Source organism: Siniperca chuatsi, linkage group LG9 (genome assembly GCF_020085105.1).
Source record: "Siniperca chuatsi isolate FFG_IHB_CAS linkage group LG9, ASM2008510v1, whole genome shotgun sequence".
Classification (NCBI taxonomy): Eukaryota; Metazoa; Chordata; class Actinopteri; order Centrarchiformes; family Sinipercidae; genus Siniperca; species Siniperca chuatsi.
The window spans coordinates 13,434,238-13,454,579 of record NC_058050.1 but is presented as its reverse complement, the minus strand read 5'-3'; the positions used below and the strand labels follow the sequence as shown (position 1 = coordinate 13,454,579).

Here is a 20,342-nt window from a genome sequence, read left to right as displayed (position 1 = left end):
GGGTTACATTTTTTCACATAGTGCTAGTGTTGGTCTAAACACAGCTTAATGCTCTTCTCTCACTTAGCAAACTCTGTTTTTATGCCCTTCAGCAAGGCACTTAAAGATTGCAATGTGACTAGAGTTTTTTACTCATATTTTACATTTTTCTTCCCTTCACTTTTAACTCTATTTTAATACGCATGGTTAAAGACATTTTTAAGTACTTTTTGCCATACCTCTCAGGCTCATTAATTCCCATTCAATTACAAACAGAAAACCCTAGAGACATCTAATTCAGTCAATGAAGGTAATCAGTCAGTGTGAATGAGAAGCCAATAATTGTTTTTTAAAGTGTTGCGTCAGCACACTGGCATCAGGCTACACAGCTTTGCAAAAAACAAGTTCAGGTTGCCTCTTGATAAAAATGTATATATTTTGGAGAAGAGTGAATAAACACAGCACTGAAAACTAGACCTTTGTGCTTTTTTAAAAATTCCCACTCTTTGCTCTCTCAAAAAGATGGTGAATTGATTTCTGAAGGAAGACAGAGAAGGCAAGGATGCATAAATTGTGAATTAAGAAAAAACGATCTCTTCTTTATCTCTGTAGATGTGTTAGAGTCTGCCTTCTGGAAAACCATGACCCAACACACAGCCAACTCAAATCTATAGACAAACCAAAGCAAGACGCTTCTGGCTGTTAATTAGGCCTAGATTTTACAGCTTAAAACAGGCATCTCTGTATTGTAATATTTATACAGTGTTTGTTTCAGAACATTAAAGCTAATCCAATGAAGGAAAAAGAGAATATGTTACATGACATTATATTAATTCATTTGGCAGATGCTTTTGTCCAAAGCGACTTATATTTTCCCCCACAAACACCCCACATTTTCCACAAATGGGAAGCAATCTGGGGTTCAACGTGTTGCTCAAAACCTTTGACATGTAGACAGGAGAAGCCTACAATCAGAATTGGTTTATTGCCAAGAATCATAAATATACAATTTTAATTTACAATAAAAATATGTCAAATATATGTTTTAAAATGAAAAGAGCTGTACAGTGTTTAAAATGAAGAGGATGGAATGTGCAAAATATCGACTAAGGAATGTGCAAATGTTCATAGTATGAAGAATATGTGCAATGTGCGAAAATAATAATGCAAAGATTTGCGTTAATGACGTGGTTAAACATGTCCATGGGGCCATGGGGTCACCTTCTTGATGAGGCCAGCTGCAGTCGGGAAGAAACTGTTCTTGTGGCAACTGTTACTATCACCTGAGCTACAAGCATCTATGTTTACAACAGCATTGGAAAGCAAGAAATATTCTAAGAAGAAATTTGCAAACAAGGTGGAATTTGAACCTGTGCTGATCCCATAGAGCTGCTCGGTAACCAGCAGTAGACTGTGGCTGGACAGTTCAGCACTTAGGTGGAACTGTTCTTGTCTTTATGAATGTAGTTGTGCCTTGCCAGAACTAAGGAGGCAGGCTCAGATAACTCTCAGTGGAAAGCTAGAGTCAAAACATGAAAACTTAATTAAAATCGCCACGGTAGATTAACCAGTACAGCAAATGGATGCTTTTATTTTCAACATTAGTGCACATAAATTTTGATTCCAAATGTGAAATTGCACATGATCCAGGGCAACATGACTTACTATACTAATAAACAGTAACCACTTACACTATACGCATTACCTCTCTTCCCTCAATTTATCCACCTTCCCATCATTACCCAAATTTGGCTGCCTGTCTTTCATTGGGTTGGTTTTAATTCCCAGTTTATGCCTCCTTACTTCCTTCACTTGCATCATTTCCTTTCTCCTTTGTTCCTCCCACTTACAAGGCCAGGAAGAGATGTAAGGCTACAAAGTGAGGACAGACAAGTCAGTGCAACACATTAGTTAAGTGGGATGTCTTTTTACTTAACCAAGTGTTGTCGTATAGGACACACATTCCAATAAAAGACTTCTGCATAGTATGAAGTTGTGTATCCTCTCATCACCCTGGAAAGCTTCACCCTCTGAGACCCAGTTGAAATGTCCTTGAAAATAGAGGGTCTTGATCGATGTTCAGTACACAAGCTGGATGTTGGAGTGTGGCGGAGATGAAAAACCAAATCTCTCCTTTATCTGTCTTCTCTCGCAGTCCAGACTGCCTGCCTGTCCTCTTCCATTTCTTCAACATTTCTCTCCCTGAAACATCTCCCTGTTGATCTAACCCTTGACTCACACATACACACACGTTTGTTTCACTATCCCCGTGGGGGACAGCCATTGACATAATGCTTTCCCTAGCCCCTTACCCTAACCGTAACCATCACAACTAAGTGCCTAACCTTAACCCTTATCCTTACCTTAACCTAATTGTAACCTGTACCCTAAAACCAAGTCTTAACCCGTGGGGTAAAAAGCAGTCTCTACCCGTGGAAACCTCAAAATAGGGCGTGTAAAAGCCAAAACACACGCACTCTAATGTTTTGCTGTCTCTCTAGCTGCTCTACTTTGCTCCTTGCACGGTGGTTATGTAAAGACAGGACTAGTGTGTTTTCACTGCCAGCACTTACACACACACATGCAAAATACCATACAATTGTCATGTCATTGTTAAATGGTGCATTTAGCCCTCTGTAAGGGACGGCGAGGGAAGCAGTGAGATGTTTAAACGACATCATATAGGCACAGTTGCACTGGGAAGACACAATGACGTGACATCACTGTTCCCTCTCTGCCATAACGACCGCATAGAGAGGGAGGCATGGATTCGAGTGGGGGAGAAAGGGAGGAGAGAGTGAGGTAATGAATAAGTGGGGAGGAAAGTAAACAAGTTGAGAAAGAGAGGCGAGAAACAAGGGGGTAATAAAGGGAAGGCAGAGACATGAAGGCTGACACTGCACATTCATACTCAGTGGGAGGTCCAAAGTGTTGTGGGTTTCTTACACTTCTGTAGTTTCTTTGTCTCATTTAGTCTTTATAGCACAACGCTGATGGGTGTGTATGTGTGTGTCCATGTGTTTGTGCATGAGACACGTGTCTGGACTGTCGCTGGCATGTAGAAGAACTTTAGAGTCACCAGGGTAGTATAACACCACCACCACCACCACCACCACCACCACACACACACACACACACACACACACACACACACACACACACACACACACACACACACACACACACACACACACATATATGCCTGGTACATATAAATGAACAGCAATCTGTTCCTTGTTACAGCTAGCATGACTCATTGTAACAGAGCATTGCCTCAGACAAAGAGTCAGACACACACACACACAAACAGCGCATTACCCAAGCTTGAAGGTTTATGCTGCTGGAAATATCGGTACAGTCCTCACCCTCCCCTTCATTTTCTCCCTGACGTCTCTGGCCTCTCGCTCTGTTTCTTTCTCCTTCCCTGAACACCTTCACTTCCTCCATCCATCTCTCAGTCCTTTGTTTCACATGTCACTCACTCCTCCTCCTTTTTGCCAGTTTCCTCAACCAGCATCTTTTTCTCCCTACAACACGCAGAAAATTTAGCTTAGGGTCTGTTTTTGCAACAGCGACGCAATTGCATGCGCACACATAGACGCTCAACATAAGCAAGGGTTTAATTTGTGTGTTTATGCAAAGCCAGCATTTGCTATTCAAACCAGTCGACCACAACCAATTACAACCAATCCAATTACCTTCTACATGCAACACTAGATATCAAGAAAAGGTCTGCTTAGACCTCAGTGAACAATGCTGCGATTCAAACAAGCACATGTGAGTGATTGTGTGTGTGTGTGTGTGTGCCTGTGTGTTAGCTGACCTGTAGGTTATTCCCTGGTTTGCTCATCGTCATGTCTGATTGGCTGCCTGCCGGTTTCATCACATTGCACCAGAGACAGAAACAGACCTCGTGGCCTCTCACCCACGGGTCTCTCTCTGTTTGTCTCTCAGTCCGACTGAGCCGAGCTCAGAGCCCAGTGTTGGCTGACTTTGGTTTTGTCTGGCAGGCCGAGCTGTGGGGAAGCACTTTGATTGAAGAGACAGAACAAAAGCTCACGCTGCCATCTTTGAAGCAGCTGTCCTGCACATGACAGTTTCTCTCACTCACACACACGTGCCAGACAAATCCACGTGGATACATTAACTGACACACACACACACACACACACTCGTAGGCATACACATATGAAGACAAGTCAGCCTGCAGGAGCAGCTGTGACACCTGCAAAGTGTATATGTAACCTGTCTGCTGCTCACACATATTAGCAAACAAACATCCTTTTCTCTTACCTAACAAACATACACACACACACACACACACACACACGCACCCCCATCTGCTTATCATCTCATCATTAACAGGCAATGTTGTGAGTATTAAAGCTCTAGCTTCATTTGCTCCAGTTTTAGAAGGTGTTCAGAGCAATAGCTTTCGCCCCAATCTGCCCAGTTTTGCAATGACTGTACACAGGAGTGGGTGATATGGATAAAATTTGAGCTGCAACTACTGATTATTTTCAATATCGATTAAACTGCAGATTACTTGTTTGATTCATTGATTTATCGCTTTGTCTGAACCATCAGAAAACAGTAAAAAAAAAGAGGAATATGTAATTTTATATCAGAATAGCAATACATAAAATCATAAAATATTACATTTTCTGGAAATTCAAGGATCTGTATATAGATTTGAAAAAAGGGATGGGAATTGGCAGTAGTGCTAACTGAAATAGTCATATTTTAAAATAAATACCTCAATATTAGTAAGATTATGATGTGGGGATCACTCAAATAACCTCAGAAAATTCTATCACTAAACTGTAAGGCAGCCTTAAAGTCCAGGAAAAGGTTAGTGATAACTAAATTGCAGATAATATTGATTTTATCAATATCACAATATTGATATTACATTGATTTATTGCCCAGCTCTAACTGTACACATATAACTGCCCGAATTTTGACCATCATCATTTCCTCTTCTGTTCTTGTTGTGTCTGATTCACTTAGCTGTTCCTCTGACCAGGAAAAAGAAAGTGATGAGAAAATGATGGGATGAGCACGTCGGAGCAGAAAAGGTGAGGAAGACTGGTTGACAGGAAGAAATAGGGGAAAATAAATGGAGGTGGCAGAGGGAGAGAGGGAGAAACACTGTGGCCGCCATGAGGGAAGCTAAATGCAGGTGTGACTCTGCCTCTGAGAGACAAACTAAGTTCAGAGTTCAGACAGACAAGCAAGTGCTGGCTCGCTGCTGTTAGCTCAGTGGTGATGATAAACATTACAGCAAACTAATGGATGGACGAGTCGGCGGCCGCGGCCTCTGATGTTGCTTTATCTTCTCTCTGAACACCGAACACCCGATTGCTCACAACCTCCACGGCCTCGGACAGGAATGTGTGCAATGTGTGCATGTGTGCAGGAAGCAAATCACTAGCCGCACGGACTGACAATAAAGCTCGGGTTTGAATTTCAATCAGCCCCTGACCGGGAGGAGGGATGGAAAGATGGAGGCAGGCAGGCAAAAGGATGGCACTGATGAGACGAGGAGAGATAGAAGGATGGAGAGAAGGAGGGGAGAGATGAAGGGGTCAGCCCAGTAAGATAGGGGAGGGCAGGGAATAAGAAATGGAGTATGAAAGTGAATGCAGATGGAGATATTTTACATAGAGGCAGATAAATGGATGACGGGGTGCGACGAGGGGACAGGGCGGAGAGATAATTACTAAGATAGAGAGGGAAGTAAACGACAGGAGAGAAAGAGGGAAAGGGATTACAACTTTACACCATGGTGGATAGATTGGCAGTGGCAGACAGAAAGAGAGAGAGAGGGAGGACAGAGAGGTGCAGGAGATGAGAAGAACAGGTGATGTCAAACAGAGACAGAAAATACTGAAAAAGAAAGTGTGTTTGAAGGGGAGTAAGGACAGTAAGCGAGGGAGAAAGTCCTTGCCAGAGGGGATGAAAATGTCAAAAAGCAAACACTGTTGATTAATTTCTCTCATGTGTTTTTTGTAATGTCAGCTGTGCCCGTTTGTGTTCTCTCCACACAAACACATCTGTGAAGGCGTACACACACGCGCTCACCAACTCATTCAGCATCAATACTTTAGCCAGCTGCACACATACACACCACCATCCATAAAGGCACAACAACGGCCTCCCAAGACATAACAGCATCTTTTCATATTCTGGAAATTGGCTGAATCAAAGTGCTGTTAACAAGGCAGGGAGTCGGCCTGTCAAAACAAGTCCACAGCAGCTGAGGTGAGCAGGAGGCACATCTGGTTTCAAAGGAGATATTTTTAAATCTCAAACTAGAAAGCAGCAATATACCAGTGACACTCCCTGAGTATTCCTGGGTTCACATTTTGGCAGTATCCAGCACACTGGAGGTATACTGGAGCAAACTGGAGGTGTATTGTATCTAGGAGGAGGAGGGTGGTAAACTCTGAGGAACAGAGTTGTGTAGTGGGAGGAGATATTTTGGGCGTCCAACTTTTCCGGAAGTAAAATTCCTTTTCATTTTGTGCATAGCAAAATGTTAGGTGACTTAAAGTTGGAGCACATTGTGGTGCAGTATTTTGTTGCAACAACAAAGCGTTCCGACTACACGCCTCCGACTGGCTTCTTCTCCATAGCAACAACACTTCAGGCTCATAGGTACTGTAGTATTTAGAGCCATTTGCCAAACCAAACTGATGTAAAAAAAAACAAAAACAAAAAAACATGATCTCTCAGAAATGACCTTAAAATATGTGAAACTGTTGGCCATAATAACATAAACCTATACTGTTGTTAAATTATCCAGGAATCGACCATGGAGAAAAATACTTCTGTAACCAGCAGTTCCTCCAACTTTGCACCTCTATACACAAAGAAGTAAATTATTACACCTGCAGGTAGAGCTTGGAAACAAAGATTGAATTTCCCCAACTTTTGCCCTCTACTGTGAAGGTGAAAACAAGGTGGATGTTGGAAAATCCTGCAAAGTACACACATACATTTTGACCAACACTTTTTCTTGCCTCATTCCAGTCGCTTTTCACCGACCGGAATGGGCTTTTTAGGCCACAGTGTGAACTACTAACAAGAGAGCAGTGCCCATTAGCAGATTGATGTTGGCTTCACCTGTGCTGACAAGTTTTAGGGGAAGTGGAATGGAGGGATGAGGAAAGAGTGAGAGAGATTAGATAAAGACGAAGCCCGTCTTGTAGCTGTCCTGTCTCTGTCTGCATGGATGATAGAATATGACGTTGACTTAGTGTCAGACTCCTTGCTGACACGTACTGTAGTTAGAAAGAGATAAGAGAAATGTGAGAGAAAGGAGGGGAGGAGGGAAGGAACAGTGAGAGAGGCTGAGGAAAGCACGAGGGAAGCAAGAGATTGAGGATAAATGGATAGATTTAGATACAGTGGTGTGCACCCAGTGATAGTGTTTTAAGTTGTCATTTCTATAAAATCTGAGTCAATGAGAATTTACCCTCTTTCTGATTCATTCTTCCTCATCTCCACCTTCTTCCTCTTCATCCCTTACCTTCACCTTTTATCCATCCCTTCATTCCTTCCTCCTTTGTTCTACTGCTCTGTTAACAGTTTCTGTGACTTTTCTCTTTATCTGTGCATTGCTGTCGCTCTCTGCAAAGCCAACTGGCCATGAGTTGGGCTTTTTCTGATTTACCTCACTGTGACTTTGTCGCTCTCTTTCTCCCTCTCTATCTATTTGTCTGTCTGTCTGTCTCTTGCCCTTTCTCTCTCTCCTTGCGAGTCTCATATAAAATTTTAATTCCCAGCAGTGGAGGGGCAGAGATCCTGATAGTGACCGAGCTTGACAGAGACGTGGTAAAGAAAATATAGATAGAGTGACAGGTTAGACTGGGGGCACGTGTGTGTGTGTGTGTGTGTGTGTGTGTGTGTGTGTGCGATAGAGAGAGGAACAAAGACATATGTTCAGGTTTCTCTATGTGTAGACTATTTTCCACTGTTATTATGTGACAGCTGTTTGTAATGTATTTAGATTAAGACTAGAAATTTGAAGTGAGCAAATTTACACAAATGTTAAATCTCTTCCTTTTCCTAAATGTGTATTTGCCTGTGTGTCTGTTTGAGTGTGCGCATGCCTTTGCCTGTTATTGCGTGTGCAATGTCAGCAGAAAGTTCGCACTGAAACTGATAAACCATTATGCACAACGTGGGAGTGCATGTTTATGTGCCATTTTGTGTGTACGTGTGTGTGTGGGACAGCCTGTGTGTGTTAGGTTTAATGATCTTTTTTGATGGTCTGGTGTAGCAGATATTGAGATGGATGGTCCATATGCTCTTTATGGACCATGCATATTTCATATTCTAGCAGCAAAGCAGAGCAGGCATTGCTTATATGGCCAGGATGTTGCACTGGGACGTGGGCTGACTTTATGAGAGCTCATATACACATCCCACTGCTTTGTCCCCTTGGAGTAAATGCCCAAGTACGAATAAATACAACACCTTTCATAACCCTTCCAGAAAGACACCTACATATCCATAAACCTTAATGTTGCACATGGAATATCAGATCTTAAACAGACCCATGTGGCTACCTGTTGTAAGATTCACTGCTGTTGTCACTGGTGCATGTTTGCATGTCACTGAGGACAGTAGTTGAGTTAAAGTAATAACCCGCAGTATCTTTATATGAATAAATGCTAACTTTGCTACTTTCCATTCCCATTTATGAAACACAATAGTGATTCAGCCAATACCTTTTTCATTTCCTGTTCTTTTTTGAGAAATACCCCTAGACACATAGAAAGCGATGTCTTTTATGCTTCCAGCAGCAGCAGCAGCAGTTTGTTTTGGAATAAACAGATGAAGAGCTCAGTAGTTAAAATGAAAGAAAAGAGCGAAACCTATAGAAACTCAAACCTCAACAAAAGGCATCACAGTGTTTCCTATTTTGCTGCAATATTTCAGTGAAGGGATTTTTTTAATTTTTAATTTTTTGGGGGAAGTGCAGGGCAAAAGCACCTACAGTAAGCAATGATCAGCTAGCGCATATGATATTGCCAAAAGAATAAAAAAGTAAAGAAGGTCTATGTGGATTATCGCTTAAATAAAGCAGTAAGTCACAGTGAAACTGTAGCGTGAGCACAGACACGTGCAGTACACAGACACACAACCATGGCATGGTGGAATTGTTTTGTCAGGTCCATGATACACTTTGTTAGAGGTGGTTTGTCACCTTCCACTCATTTCACTCGCACAACTTCACAGAACTGCTTAGGATATCTGAGCATCTTGAAGGGCAGGAATGTTTCCTTTCCCCTTTGAATAGTAATCGGATGGACAAACTGTAGTTTCTGATATTTTTTACTACACATGTTCTCAGATGCACTTGGAAAAGCCCCCGTTTTGTAAGCACACATACACAAGGTCCACATAAATGCACTTTTTGCTGACTGTCATATGATGATGGACAGTTTGCCACCACATGGAGAGGCATATTGATTTCATGAGAGAGTGAGAAAGACAGAGAGGGCGGGACGACAGATTGACAGGCCAGTAGAGGAAGACAGAAAGGGAGGGAGAGGTGTCGTCGGAGGAGGAGTGAGAGGACATCAAAAAGATTGAACCTGAAATGAAAAATTGAACGAGAGACGGATGGAAAGACACTGATAAGGATGGAGAGACAGGAGGGGAGTAGGGCAGAGCGAGTGATAGTGGGGGAGAAAGAGAGAGAGAGAGAAAGGGGAGGGAAACGGGAGAGGGATGTTCCGCTGATAGACTGTCGAGTCTGACAGAGTCTGCTCATGTTCAGTGGAGAGAGTCAGCCACATCATGAAATACTGACACCAACATGCCCACACACACACACACTCACACACAGATACAAGCTTGTAAAATCAACAGGATTAAACGCTTAATATGTGTAAATGTATACTAACAGGTTTTCTTTAACACCCATTTTAATTGACATGTGAGGAATGTGTGCTGAGTGCTAAATCTGTTTCTTAGCAAATCATTCCATTTTCATGTCGTTTTATTGTTTATTTCGACTCTCACAGGCTTTGCAGAGCTGTATGTTTCCGACAGGTAGTCTACTGGAATGTGAGGGCGATATCACGCAGGAGGCCAGACTCAGAGCCCAGCCTTGGCTGACTCTGGTAAGAGGCCTGGTTAGGAGGAATAACTGAAGATAGTGGAGCAAAGATTTGTACAGTTGCATCTCAAAGTTTCTGTTTCCACTCTTAGTGCATCACCACTAAGCCTATTGTGTGATTTTTGTGAGTTAAAATCTGGCATTGATAGATTTTTGGCTCATTCATCACCCAACAAAATCTTTTTGTTTCTGTTATCACTTTGGCCTGTGCACTCTGGAGGATCTTAGCGCTGAAACATCTGTGCTGTGATTGTCTTTTATGTTCTGCTTTGATAAAGAATAAAAATAGAAAACTCTGGAGATGAAGTGAGCCTGAACATTGTTTTTTGGAGTGAAGGTTTTTTTCCCTCCTTTCATTGTTTTACTCCATTGATTCCACGTAGGAAAATAATTTTCCTAAACGGGTAATTGAGCACTTATCGCTTAGATTAGCATTGTGTCTCAATCTGCATGCCTTAATTTCAGGCCTTTGTGACAGAGTATATGTGAATACATTAAATAAATTCTCCACGTCACAGTGCATTAATAGAACATCCATAATGCTTGAAATGTTAAAGCTCAATGTCATCTTCTATCTGACAAGAATACCCAGACGCATTTAAACACTTAAAGACTTCATGCTGGTGCCTGCTTGTCCTACCAAGTCTATTTACCTCACTGCCCTTTTGTGTGTGTGCATGTAAGTGTGTGTATGTGTGTGTTTATCCATCTGTCGTACCCTGAGAGTAACAGAGCTTCCATTTGCCCCTAAAACCCACGCGCTTGTTCTGGTTCTGGCCTTGTTGCTCTGTGTTTTGTCTCTTTCTAAGCAAATTAAAAGGTTTGAGAGGTTGAACTTAACGTCAGTCCTTATTTCACCTTTGAATGTCCCCTCTAGTATACACATGAAGTCACACAGCCCTGCACATCTAGCTAGTCGTACAGTACATGATGACCAAACCAAATATTGCCTCAAGCCCTTAGTAACACATCCTGCTCTCCCCCTCTGCTTTTAGCCTTAATTCTTTGTTCATTTTGCAGCCAAACTGAAATGTAACAAAAGAAAATCTCCTCCTGAAAACGGTGCGAAACAGAACTTGCCACAGTAATAGCTGATGATTTGTGATAATGTGGAATAGTAATAAGTAGTACTTAATTAGCCATTTGAGAGACGGTGGATAAAGAGGGGATAGATGGGTTTTCGCACAAAGCAATGAACCCCTGTAGCCCCCTTTTTTTGGCTACAATAGCTCCATAGCTAGGGCTTCTTCTGTCGTCATGGAGACTAATGTTGAAAGCCAGCTGCGGTTTTGTCTTGGAAGCCCATTAGGCTGGAGCTCAGTTGGCACTCCTCTCTGTCTCGCTTTTCTTTCTGGCTTCGCCTCCTTGGAGTTACAATGGCCAAAATATCCTCTCCGTGTTTAACTTGTCTGTGATATCGGACATGGGTCAAATAACGGTTGCAAATCATTTGGAGCCTTTGTTTTACCCTGTTTGAAGTGCTTGATTTCTTTCATACATTAGCCAAGTAGCCCCCCCCCACAGTTGGCCACAGCACAGACAAAAAGCTAAATGAGTTTTAAATAGTATCCTTTAGTAGCTGGTATGTTTTATATGGTAGACCCACCCAGCGTTCAGTTCAGGTAGGTTAAACAACTGCAAGCAGATAAAGAATTATTTGCAAATACTATCTGACCCAGGTCTGCTTGATCGATGGCACTACTTCTCATTCCACATTGTCCTTCTGTCTGGCAAGCACTGTTTCTTGCCTTGGAACCCTTATTATATTTGGCTCAGGAGAGGGATCTGAGTAATGTTGTTGGTGTTGTTGTTGAGAACGGCTTATCCCAGCGCTGGAGCTCTTTTCCCTGCAGCCCTGATATTCAAGCCTCCAGACCCTGACCCAAACACATCAGTCAGCAGGACACGAGTGCCATGTGATTCGTCCAGGAAGTGGGCTGAGGCAGGCAGGGAGAATGATTGTTATGCAGCAGATTGATCAGGTTTCACAGGACACCGCCATACTATCAATCTGTAGGACTGTACACACAGGCGAGTGTGTGTATGTGTGTGTGTTTTTGTGTGGTTTTTTGTGCGGGCAGGGTCAGGACTAGTGTTGTGTGTTTGGGGCAGCGAATGCAAGAATCAATAGCTGGGTCAGAGGGTAATGTCTCACTGAGTGCTGAGTCTATACACAGCCATCGGACAGGATCACTATCAATCATGGGAGAGCTTAGGGAACATACACTCTCTTTCTCTTCCACGTGTGTCTCTTTGCCTCTGCTGGCCCGGTCTCTGATGGGATCACTATTGCTCATGTAAGGGCTTTGGGAACAGATACAGAGGGAGATGTAGGGAATGAAGGATTGATGGGAGCAAAGTGGTAGAATAAGAGTGCGAAAGAGATAGAAGAAGCCTTAAAGGGAAGAAACCCTTTAGAGCGTAAAATAGGCTGGGCGGGGTGGTTGTGAAATGGACGATAAATTAAAGTTGAAAACAAAATCAATAAACACGCAAATTAAGGTAAAGACCGCAAGTCCTGGTCTTATTCACAGGTTAAACAACATTTTTCTTACTCAAAGTGTTCTGTCTTTCCTCTTTCCCGTTCTTGTCGTTCATCCTTTCATCCGCCCACATCTCTGATCTCCTCTCCGCTCGCTTTTTTTCCCCTTTGTCTTCTTAGTCTGCATATGTCTCCATCTGTTTAATGCAGTTGTTCATTTCCTCACATCACACAAAGTAAAGCTTGCATGATTAATCGCAAAATAACACCCATGTGCAGGAGAACATACTCGTCGTATACGTAATGGGTTAGTTAGTGTGTCTATCGAATGTGGCTGTGGGAAAGCGAGACAGCTCAGTTCAAAGGGCTAATAACGCCTGCCATTAGGTTTCGTGCTGCTGGAACACTTTCTCTTTCTCTCTCTCTCAGAGAGAGGGAGAGGATGATGGATGGAGGAAGGAGAGGAGGGAAAAGAGTGCTTAAAGAGCATGAGAGAAGTGAGACAAGAGCAGAAAATTGAAGCAAAGGAGGGAGAAGATGTAAGAAAGGTGCGGGCACAGTGTGTGTGTGTGTGTGTGTGTGTGTGTGTGTGTGGTTGGCCTTGAGAAGGCAGCATATTCTAGTTTGTTGGACACATTCTAGACAGGTATTGATTTCAGTGGGGAGAATTTAGAACCTATTCAACCACTACACCCCCACCCCCACCCCACACACACACACACACATACAACCCTACAGGCATAGACACAAACGCCCCTGCATGTTCCTCCAGTGGTTCATGCATGTTCCTCCAGTGGTTCAGAGAGATGGAGAGGAAAATAATAAAAATAAACAGAAGATGAGAAAAGACAAAGATGGTATCCTTATTCACCAGCAGTCACACATGTCAATATCTTTAATGTCAACCAATATTGAATTAGATGACATCACTAAGGGGCATGTGTACACACAAGTTCTTCTTTTAACCCTCTTGTCTGCATGCTTTCTTTCAGGCAAAAGCCCAACTTAGACAGAAACAGAGAAAGAGAGAACAAACAGAGGCAAAAGAGAAAGTGAGTGGGAGGAGGACGATACAGTAGGAAGGACTCCTATCTGTGTTTGATGAGGGCCTCATTGATGCTACAGTTCTCTGGGAGTCTCCATTCAGCGGGGGAGCCATTCAATTATACCTACTGCTCCGCTTGCTGATTGGAGTCCTCCCGCAACAATGTTTGCATCTCTGTACCGAACTGAGATGGGATTAAGAATTTTGACCACAGGAGGCAGAGTGGCTTTTAAATCCTGATTGGCAATCATTTGTAACACTGCTGGACAAGTTTTAACCCAGCCCAACCTCGTGCCCATCAGCAGTGTCTCTTTTGATTTCTTTAACCTCGATTTATCTTGCCGTGCATGTTTTTTTGGCAAGTCGCTGATGCTCACACAGTTACACACGCTTGCACCCTGGCAACCCAGTCTGCCACCCATGGTTTTCTATTTTTGATAGTTGAGTACCTAGTAGTAGACAGAATAAAAAAACTTAAGACACCTAAAATATTTCTGTGTCCATGTGTGCCCTGTAGATTAAGTCCTCAGATGTTCCATGCTAACATGTTAGCAGTCACCAAATTACTGTTGACAGCTAGCGTTATCTCTCTTAAACTGTTTTTGGTGGTTGCAGACTGAAGTTGCAAAAAAAAGCACTGTGTATGTGATGAATTCATGGTTGCTCATTTTAAATTGCTCTAAAAATAAACTTGAGTTCCTTTATAGTGAAAAATCAAGTAATAGGTATTTTTCACAGCAGACATTTTGACTTGTCATGTAGGAAAATCACAGGTGTTACTAATAACAATAAACAATGGCTCTGTTCTATTCAAGTGTCTCAGTAAGCCATGACAGTGTGACAATGAGCCTGCATGCACAATACCAGGACCCTGAAACTGAAGCAGCTAAATGGAATTTAGTCATCATTCATTTTATTATTTATACCTGTGCTTTTCTTATTGTGACATATCAAAATGTCTCCCATAAAAGGGCCTCTTAATGAAAATATGTGAATCTACAGATTATGTAATAAAACAATTTACAGCTATTACTCCAAAAGTTCAAACTTCTTATTTAGGCTAACAGCAGCTAAGTCTGATTGTTGCTTCCTTATGCCTTTCCCTCTGCTTTCCTTGGCGATTTTCATGGCCACTGATGAGATTGTTTTGAAATTTGCTATAAAGGGATCATCTTCCACATTTGCGGACCTGTAATTACAAGAGGGTTTAATAAGCCATGTACAAATAATTAACAAATAACATTTCCCAGCACTGGTGTGCTTTCACACCCAACCTTGACAATTCTGATGGGTTTAGAAAATTCAAACAATTCAGAATATTGTTTACATAGATTCACAGACTGACCACCACCATGTTTATAAATAATAGAGTGAATAATCTGCGGGGTACACATGGATGATTTTGGTGTCCTCATTGCCTATGTGCTATACTGACCAATATGCTATTGTTGCAAAAACATGGTATATTTTCAGTGTAATACCATGCTCTGATGTTGTCATGGTTGAAGGGGAAAAACTGCACTCATTGGCTTAAATCTTTGAGCTTCCAGTCCGCCTCCTCCACAAAGTCTACCATCTTACCAACAGAGAACAGCAGAGTAAGCTGGTCCTCTAAGCTCTAGTTACAAAAAGGAATGATTGCTCTTACTGTCAAAGTGTTTTATTGATGTACAGTGCTCCAACAGGCCAGGAAGATAATAGGCAGGCAGGGGGTAACTCTGTGGCATTTGTTGCCTATGACTGATTTATATAGGCAACATATTGTCTCTCTCTCTCTCTCTCTCTCTCTCTCTCTCTCTCTCTCTGATGTGATTTTACAGTTGTGACATTGATCCAGGCCCACTTTGATCTTGCTCTTAGCTGTTGCTCCTTCTCACTCCCTCCCGCTATCACCCTCCGCTCCCTGGTGGCCAGATTCTGCAGCTTTTAACCCCGACTACCCCTCGTCTCATCCTATAAATCCTCCTATCTTTCTCTCCATCCGTCCATCGCTCCATCCCTCTGGTGGATATGTGTTCTTTGGCTCCTGGAAGCTGCTGCTCTGCTCCTCAGAGTTGTGTTGCTGATGAAACGTCCCCTCTCCATCTCTCGGCTCTCCCTGCCAGGTATCACTTACAAGAGAGGAAATGAGTGGTGATCCAACACAAAAGGAAAGGGAGGCATCAGGAGAGAGCAGGGGAAAGAAACACATCATGACATTTCATAAGCTACTCCACCTCTTACTTTCTGTATCTCTGTGTCTCTCCATCTATCTTTATCTGGAAATTTTCAAGGAAAATTACTATCCAATAAAATATCATAAAGGGGAATAAAAAAGCCTCCAAAATAGGGCTGCACATTTTGGGATAAAATGAGAGCCATGATTTTGTCAGTCAGAGTGGTTTTTCGCTCCCAGTTTTTAAAATTAAAACATTTATTGCATTCTCTTTTGTCTTGAAGCAGACTGAAGGAAGAATATGATTGTGACTGGTATGGGGCTGTCACATCAACTTTGCACAAAGGAAAGGCCACATTCCCAACTCACAGTTTATATCCAACTGCTTCACTTAAATGATGAATATAAAAACAAGTATTCTGTTGTCTAAAAAAAGACAGAGAGCCTATTTTATTAGTAGAGTAGATTAATTTAATTATGTCTGTAGACAGCAGCACATGTACCATTGTGGTTGAAAACATGAGGAGTAAAACCATGTTGATAACAACATGCATGTACATTACGTGACCAGATAAAACACCTCTACATTGAATAAAATGGCTGTACAATAAATATTACATTACTTTAAAAAAAATGTTTTGTTGATGCTAGTACTTTGGTTGGTTGTTTTGTCGACTACATTTTCTGGTACATTTCGTGACTGTACTTTGTGGTGGTGTTGAATTAGATTAGCATTGTATTTTTTCTAATATGTTTTTTAAACTTAATGACATATGCAGGCGTTACAGTTTTAGAAACACCTACCATATAATACCTTACCATACAATCCAATAAAACATCACCACAAACAGCCTCAAAAATGACCACAGAGCTAAATCAACCCCTCTCTGACACATTGACTAGTGACATTCAAAATTTACAGTATAAATAGGGATCAGTCTCGCTTTTTCTTCTACCTCTTCAAGGTGTCACTTATTTAGACAACTAGAATCTGGGTACTGGGTCACTGTGAAGATATAAGATATAAGGGTCATTCCTCTAATATGAAAGTACAATCCTTATTCTAACTGTATTGTTCTCAAATTTAGTAACAACAATGCAGATTTTTTGGTCACAACTAGCCGATACCAAACCTAATGAATTGTCAGTATCAGCGCCAGTACAGATCCAGTATTCCAGAAGAGTGCATCCCTGATTACACTCTAAGTTTCATAAAGTCCGTCCAAGACTTTTGTATTGGATTGCTTTATCTTGTACAGGGTTTTCACTCAATGTGCATGTAATGTGTCATTGTATACTAATGAGTTAGCAGAGGTATGATTAAAAAAATCATGGTTTTAATACCTTTAATTCTTCACTCCCACCCCGAAACATGCTCTCTTCAACACAAACTTACCCTTCAATTGGCCGCGTCTATGTTCTGATTATCCACGGCCTGAAACTAAAGCATAATATGGTCAGATTATTGCAACATTCAAGGATTCTGATGCCACTTTTATATGATAATGGATTTGCTGTTAAGACACACTTATGGTAAATCACTCCTTTTTTGTATTTTTTGTAGTGTGTACATGTGTGTATGTCAGAGCACACATTCCCCTAAAGGTGTCACTCCATCAAATATAAAAGTTTGGCAGGTTAAGTGAGATGCTTTGATGTCACATGTTGGCACACACAAACCAAAGCAGGCACATGTGCACACAAACACACACACACACACACACACACATACACAGTGGGAATCCTAAAGCCACCTTTTATCCCGGAGAAGTGATTTACTTTCAGATTACTCAAAATGCTCCAAGTTGCCCTCCCCCTCATTTTTCTCTCTCTCTTTTCTGCCATTATCCCTTCATCCCAGAGAACTTGCTTTTCTTTGGTAGCGTAAAACTCTCCAACTGCCTCTTTTTTTTTCCCTGTCTGCTCCATTCTGGCACTCTCTGCTCTTTTACTCAATTTGCATTCACGCCTCCCTGGTGGAACCAAACTCATCGTGTTCTTTCTCTCTCCATCTATCTCTCTTCCTCTCTCTCTCTTTTTTGCATTCACTATAAATATAGTTCCCTTGAAGCATTTTACGCTTTTTTTCTACCACTAATACCACAAGAAGTAAATCTCTTCTGCAGGCTAGTAAATGATGTAATGAGAGAAAGTGAGGAGAGGAGAGCAGAGGAGGAGGAGGAAGAGAGCAAAGGATGAATGTTGAGCAATTAATCTTCCGTTCATGTTACTTTGAAAGAAAGGGATGAGAGAAATAGAGAGCACGGGGAGAAAGACAAATTCAGGAAGGATTTGAAGAGAGCAGTAAGAGGTGATGGAGAGAGGGAGACATTTGGAACAGTGTTTCGATCTTCATTTAATAATTGAATAATAATCTCCCTGGAGACGTGACCTAGAACTGGCAAAGAGGGAGAGAGGCAGCATCAGGATGAGGATGACACACTGCTGCCCCCTTGTGATTTTATGATGTCACCACTATAGCATCTGAGTGAATGTGTGTGTGTGTCTGTGTGTGTGTGTGTGTGCGTCTGTTGGTGTGTGTGTGTGTGTGTGTGTGTGTGTACATGCTCATCGGTGTGTGTATGATTTACAACTGCAACCTGTCTCTGTCACACAGATATGGGCCCACGTCTGTGATGGGGAGAAAAAGAGGGCTTTTGGATGTCAGGAAAGAATCTATTTCACTTTGTCACACAAACTACACACACATACACTCCCATACACAGATTCAGACCTTATCTTCCTGTCAAGCTGAGTCTTTTTTAGGGTTGACGTTGATATATGAGATTTTTTTGGGAGGGGAGGGTATGGCCAGGACATTGACGGCTGACGTGAGTGCAACGTTGCGCTCAGGTTGATGTACGAGCACTGGGGTTAGGGGACAACGCTGCGCTGACACTAGGAGAAGGAGCTGTGGCCCTGGGGCCGTCAGTCCATACTGAAGAGCCAGCTCCGCATTCTGTGCATGCAGCAGCCCTGCAGCCACAAATACACACACACTTTTACACACACACCTGCTTTGTGTTATTAATAACTCAATAACTCTCTGAACATTCTAGCTGAAATGCATGTGATGGAAACACAGCATACCATACAATGATGTGAGATGCTATGTTGTCTTTGCAGTGATGTATGTGACAGTGAGTGTTGTGTAAAAGCCCAAAAAAGTGTATCTAAAAATGTAGCAGGTGTAATTGGGAATTAGAGCCAGTTAACAGCATTCGTTGTGGAATTTCATGCTAACTACGATAAAATACAACAAATAGTGCAGCTACATTATATGTGTGTGTCTGTGTGCGTGCGTGCTATCGGAGAACGCACTACTCTATGTGAGCATATTCAAATATTAACAGTAGTGAAACGTATTGTGTATAATATGTGTGTAGTACAAATGACATTGGTTGTAAATACACTATGAAAAGGATGAGTATACTGTTCAGCACATTTTCCACATAAAAGTAGTGTATTTTACCCCGTGTGTTGTACATGTTAATTTAATTACTTTACTTTAATAAAGTTTATTTATTTTGTGTGCGTGCTAAGCACTGTTAACTGCATGTAATGCATGAATTGCTCTATTTAAATAACATTTATTTTGACCCCCCCCCCTCAAATTCTGATAACATTTATTGATTTTTACTGTGGGGGGTAGCAATCAAGAACATGTCCACTTATGATGTGTTGACTCTAGTTAGTTTGAAATTGCCTGTACAAATTACAGATTCATGAAAACTCAGTTATTTTAAATGTCTAAATGAAACACCTTTGATTAATGTTACATGATATGTGTATTCTGCAACTTTGTGATTATACTCATTCTGACTGTTTCTTCTTTCTGTGTGTGTGTGTGTGTGTGTGTGTGTGTGTGTGTCCAGTCTGCGTAGGGAGGGCTACACAATGCAGGTGAATGTTAACGACTACCTGGACATCTACTGCCCTCATTACAATGACAGCCAGCGTATGGTGGGCACCGGTGAGCAGTACGTCCTCTACATGGTCAGTTACCGTGGTTACAGGAACTGCGACCCCCAGTTGGGCTTCAAGAGGTGGGAGTGTAACCGGCCCCACGCCCCCCACGCGCCCATCAAGTTTTCGGAGAAGTTCCAGCGGTACAGCGCCTTCTCGCTGGGCTATGAGTTCCACGTTGGACAGGAGTACTACTACATCTGTGAGTGGAATCAAACCAATAACCAATATCATGTCAATACATGTCACTATTAAGGGCGTATGTTCTCAAAATACAAAAGAAAACCATACTATAAATTATAGTTAAAAACTTGCTATCCTTGCAGGATGTCAGTGAGACTAGAGCATTAATGCGACAAACACTCCCTTTAAGATTAAACATGTTTTTTGTTTAATTATTGTTAAATGGATTTGATGATTACTTCATATTAGCCAAAGCCCATCCTCAGGTCATTTCAGGATAACAAATTGCACATCTAATCATATCACCCTGCAGTGAAGCAGGCTCATCCATTTTGTTAATAGCTAATCAAATTAACTCGCAACACCTTGCACCAATATGACACTGTATAAATAATGA

General features: G+C 41.8%; 1 protein-coding gene across 3 annotated transcripts in view; it reads left to right on the top strand.

Annotated features, from left to right (window-relative positions):
• Positions 1 to 20,342, top strand: part of efna3b (ephrin-A3b) — a 59,022-nt gene that overhangs the window by 25,823 nt on the left and 12,857 nt on the right. For 2 of the 3 annotated variants that reach the window (XM_044209289.1, XM_044209290.1), the window contains exon 3: positions 19,672 to 19,964. In XM_044209289.1, coding sequence (XP_044065224.1) covers positions 19,672 to 19,964 — 293 coding nt within the window. Of the gene's footprint in view, positions 1 to 4,989; positions 5,058 to 19,671; positions 19,965 to 20,342 lie in introns of all 3 variants that reach the window. The other variant, XM_044209291.1, reaches the window with a different exon arrangement.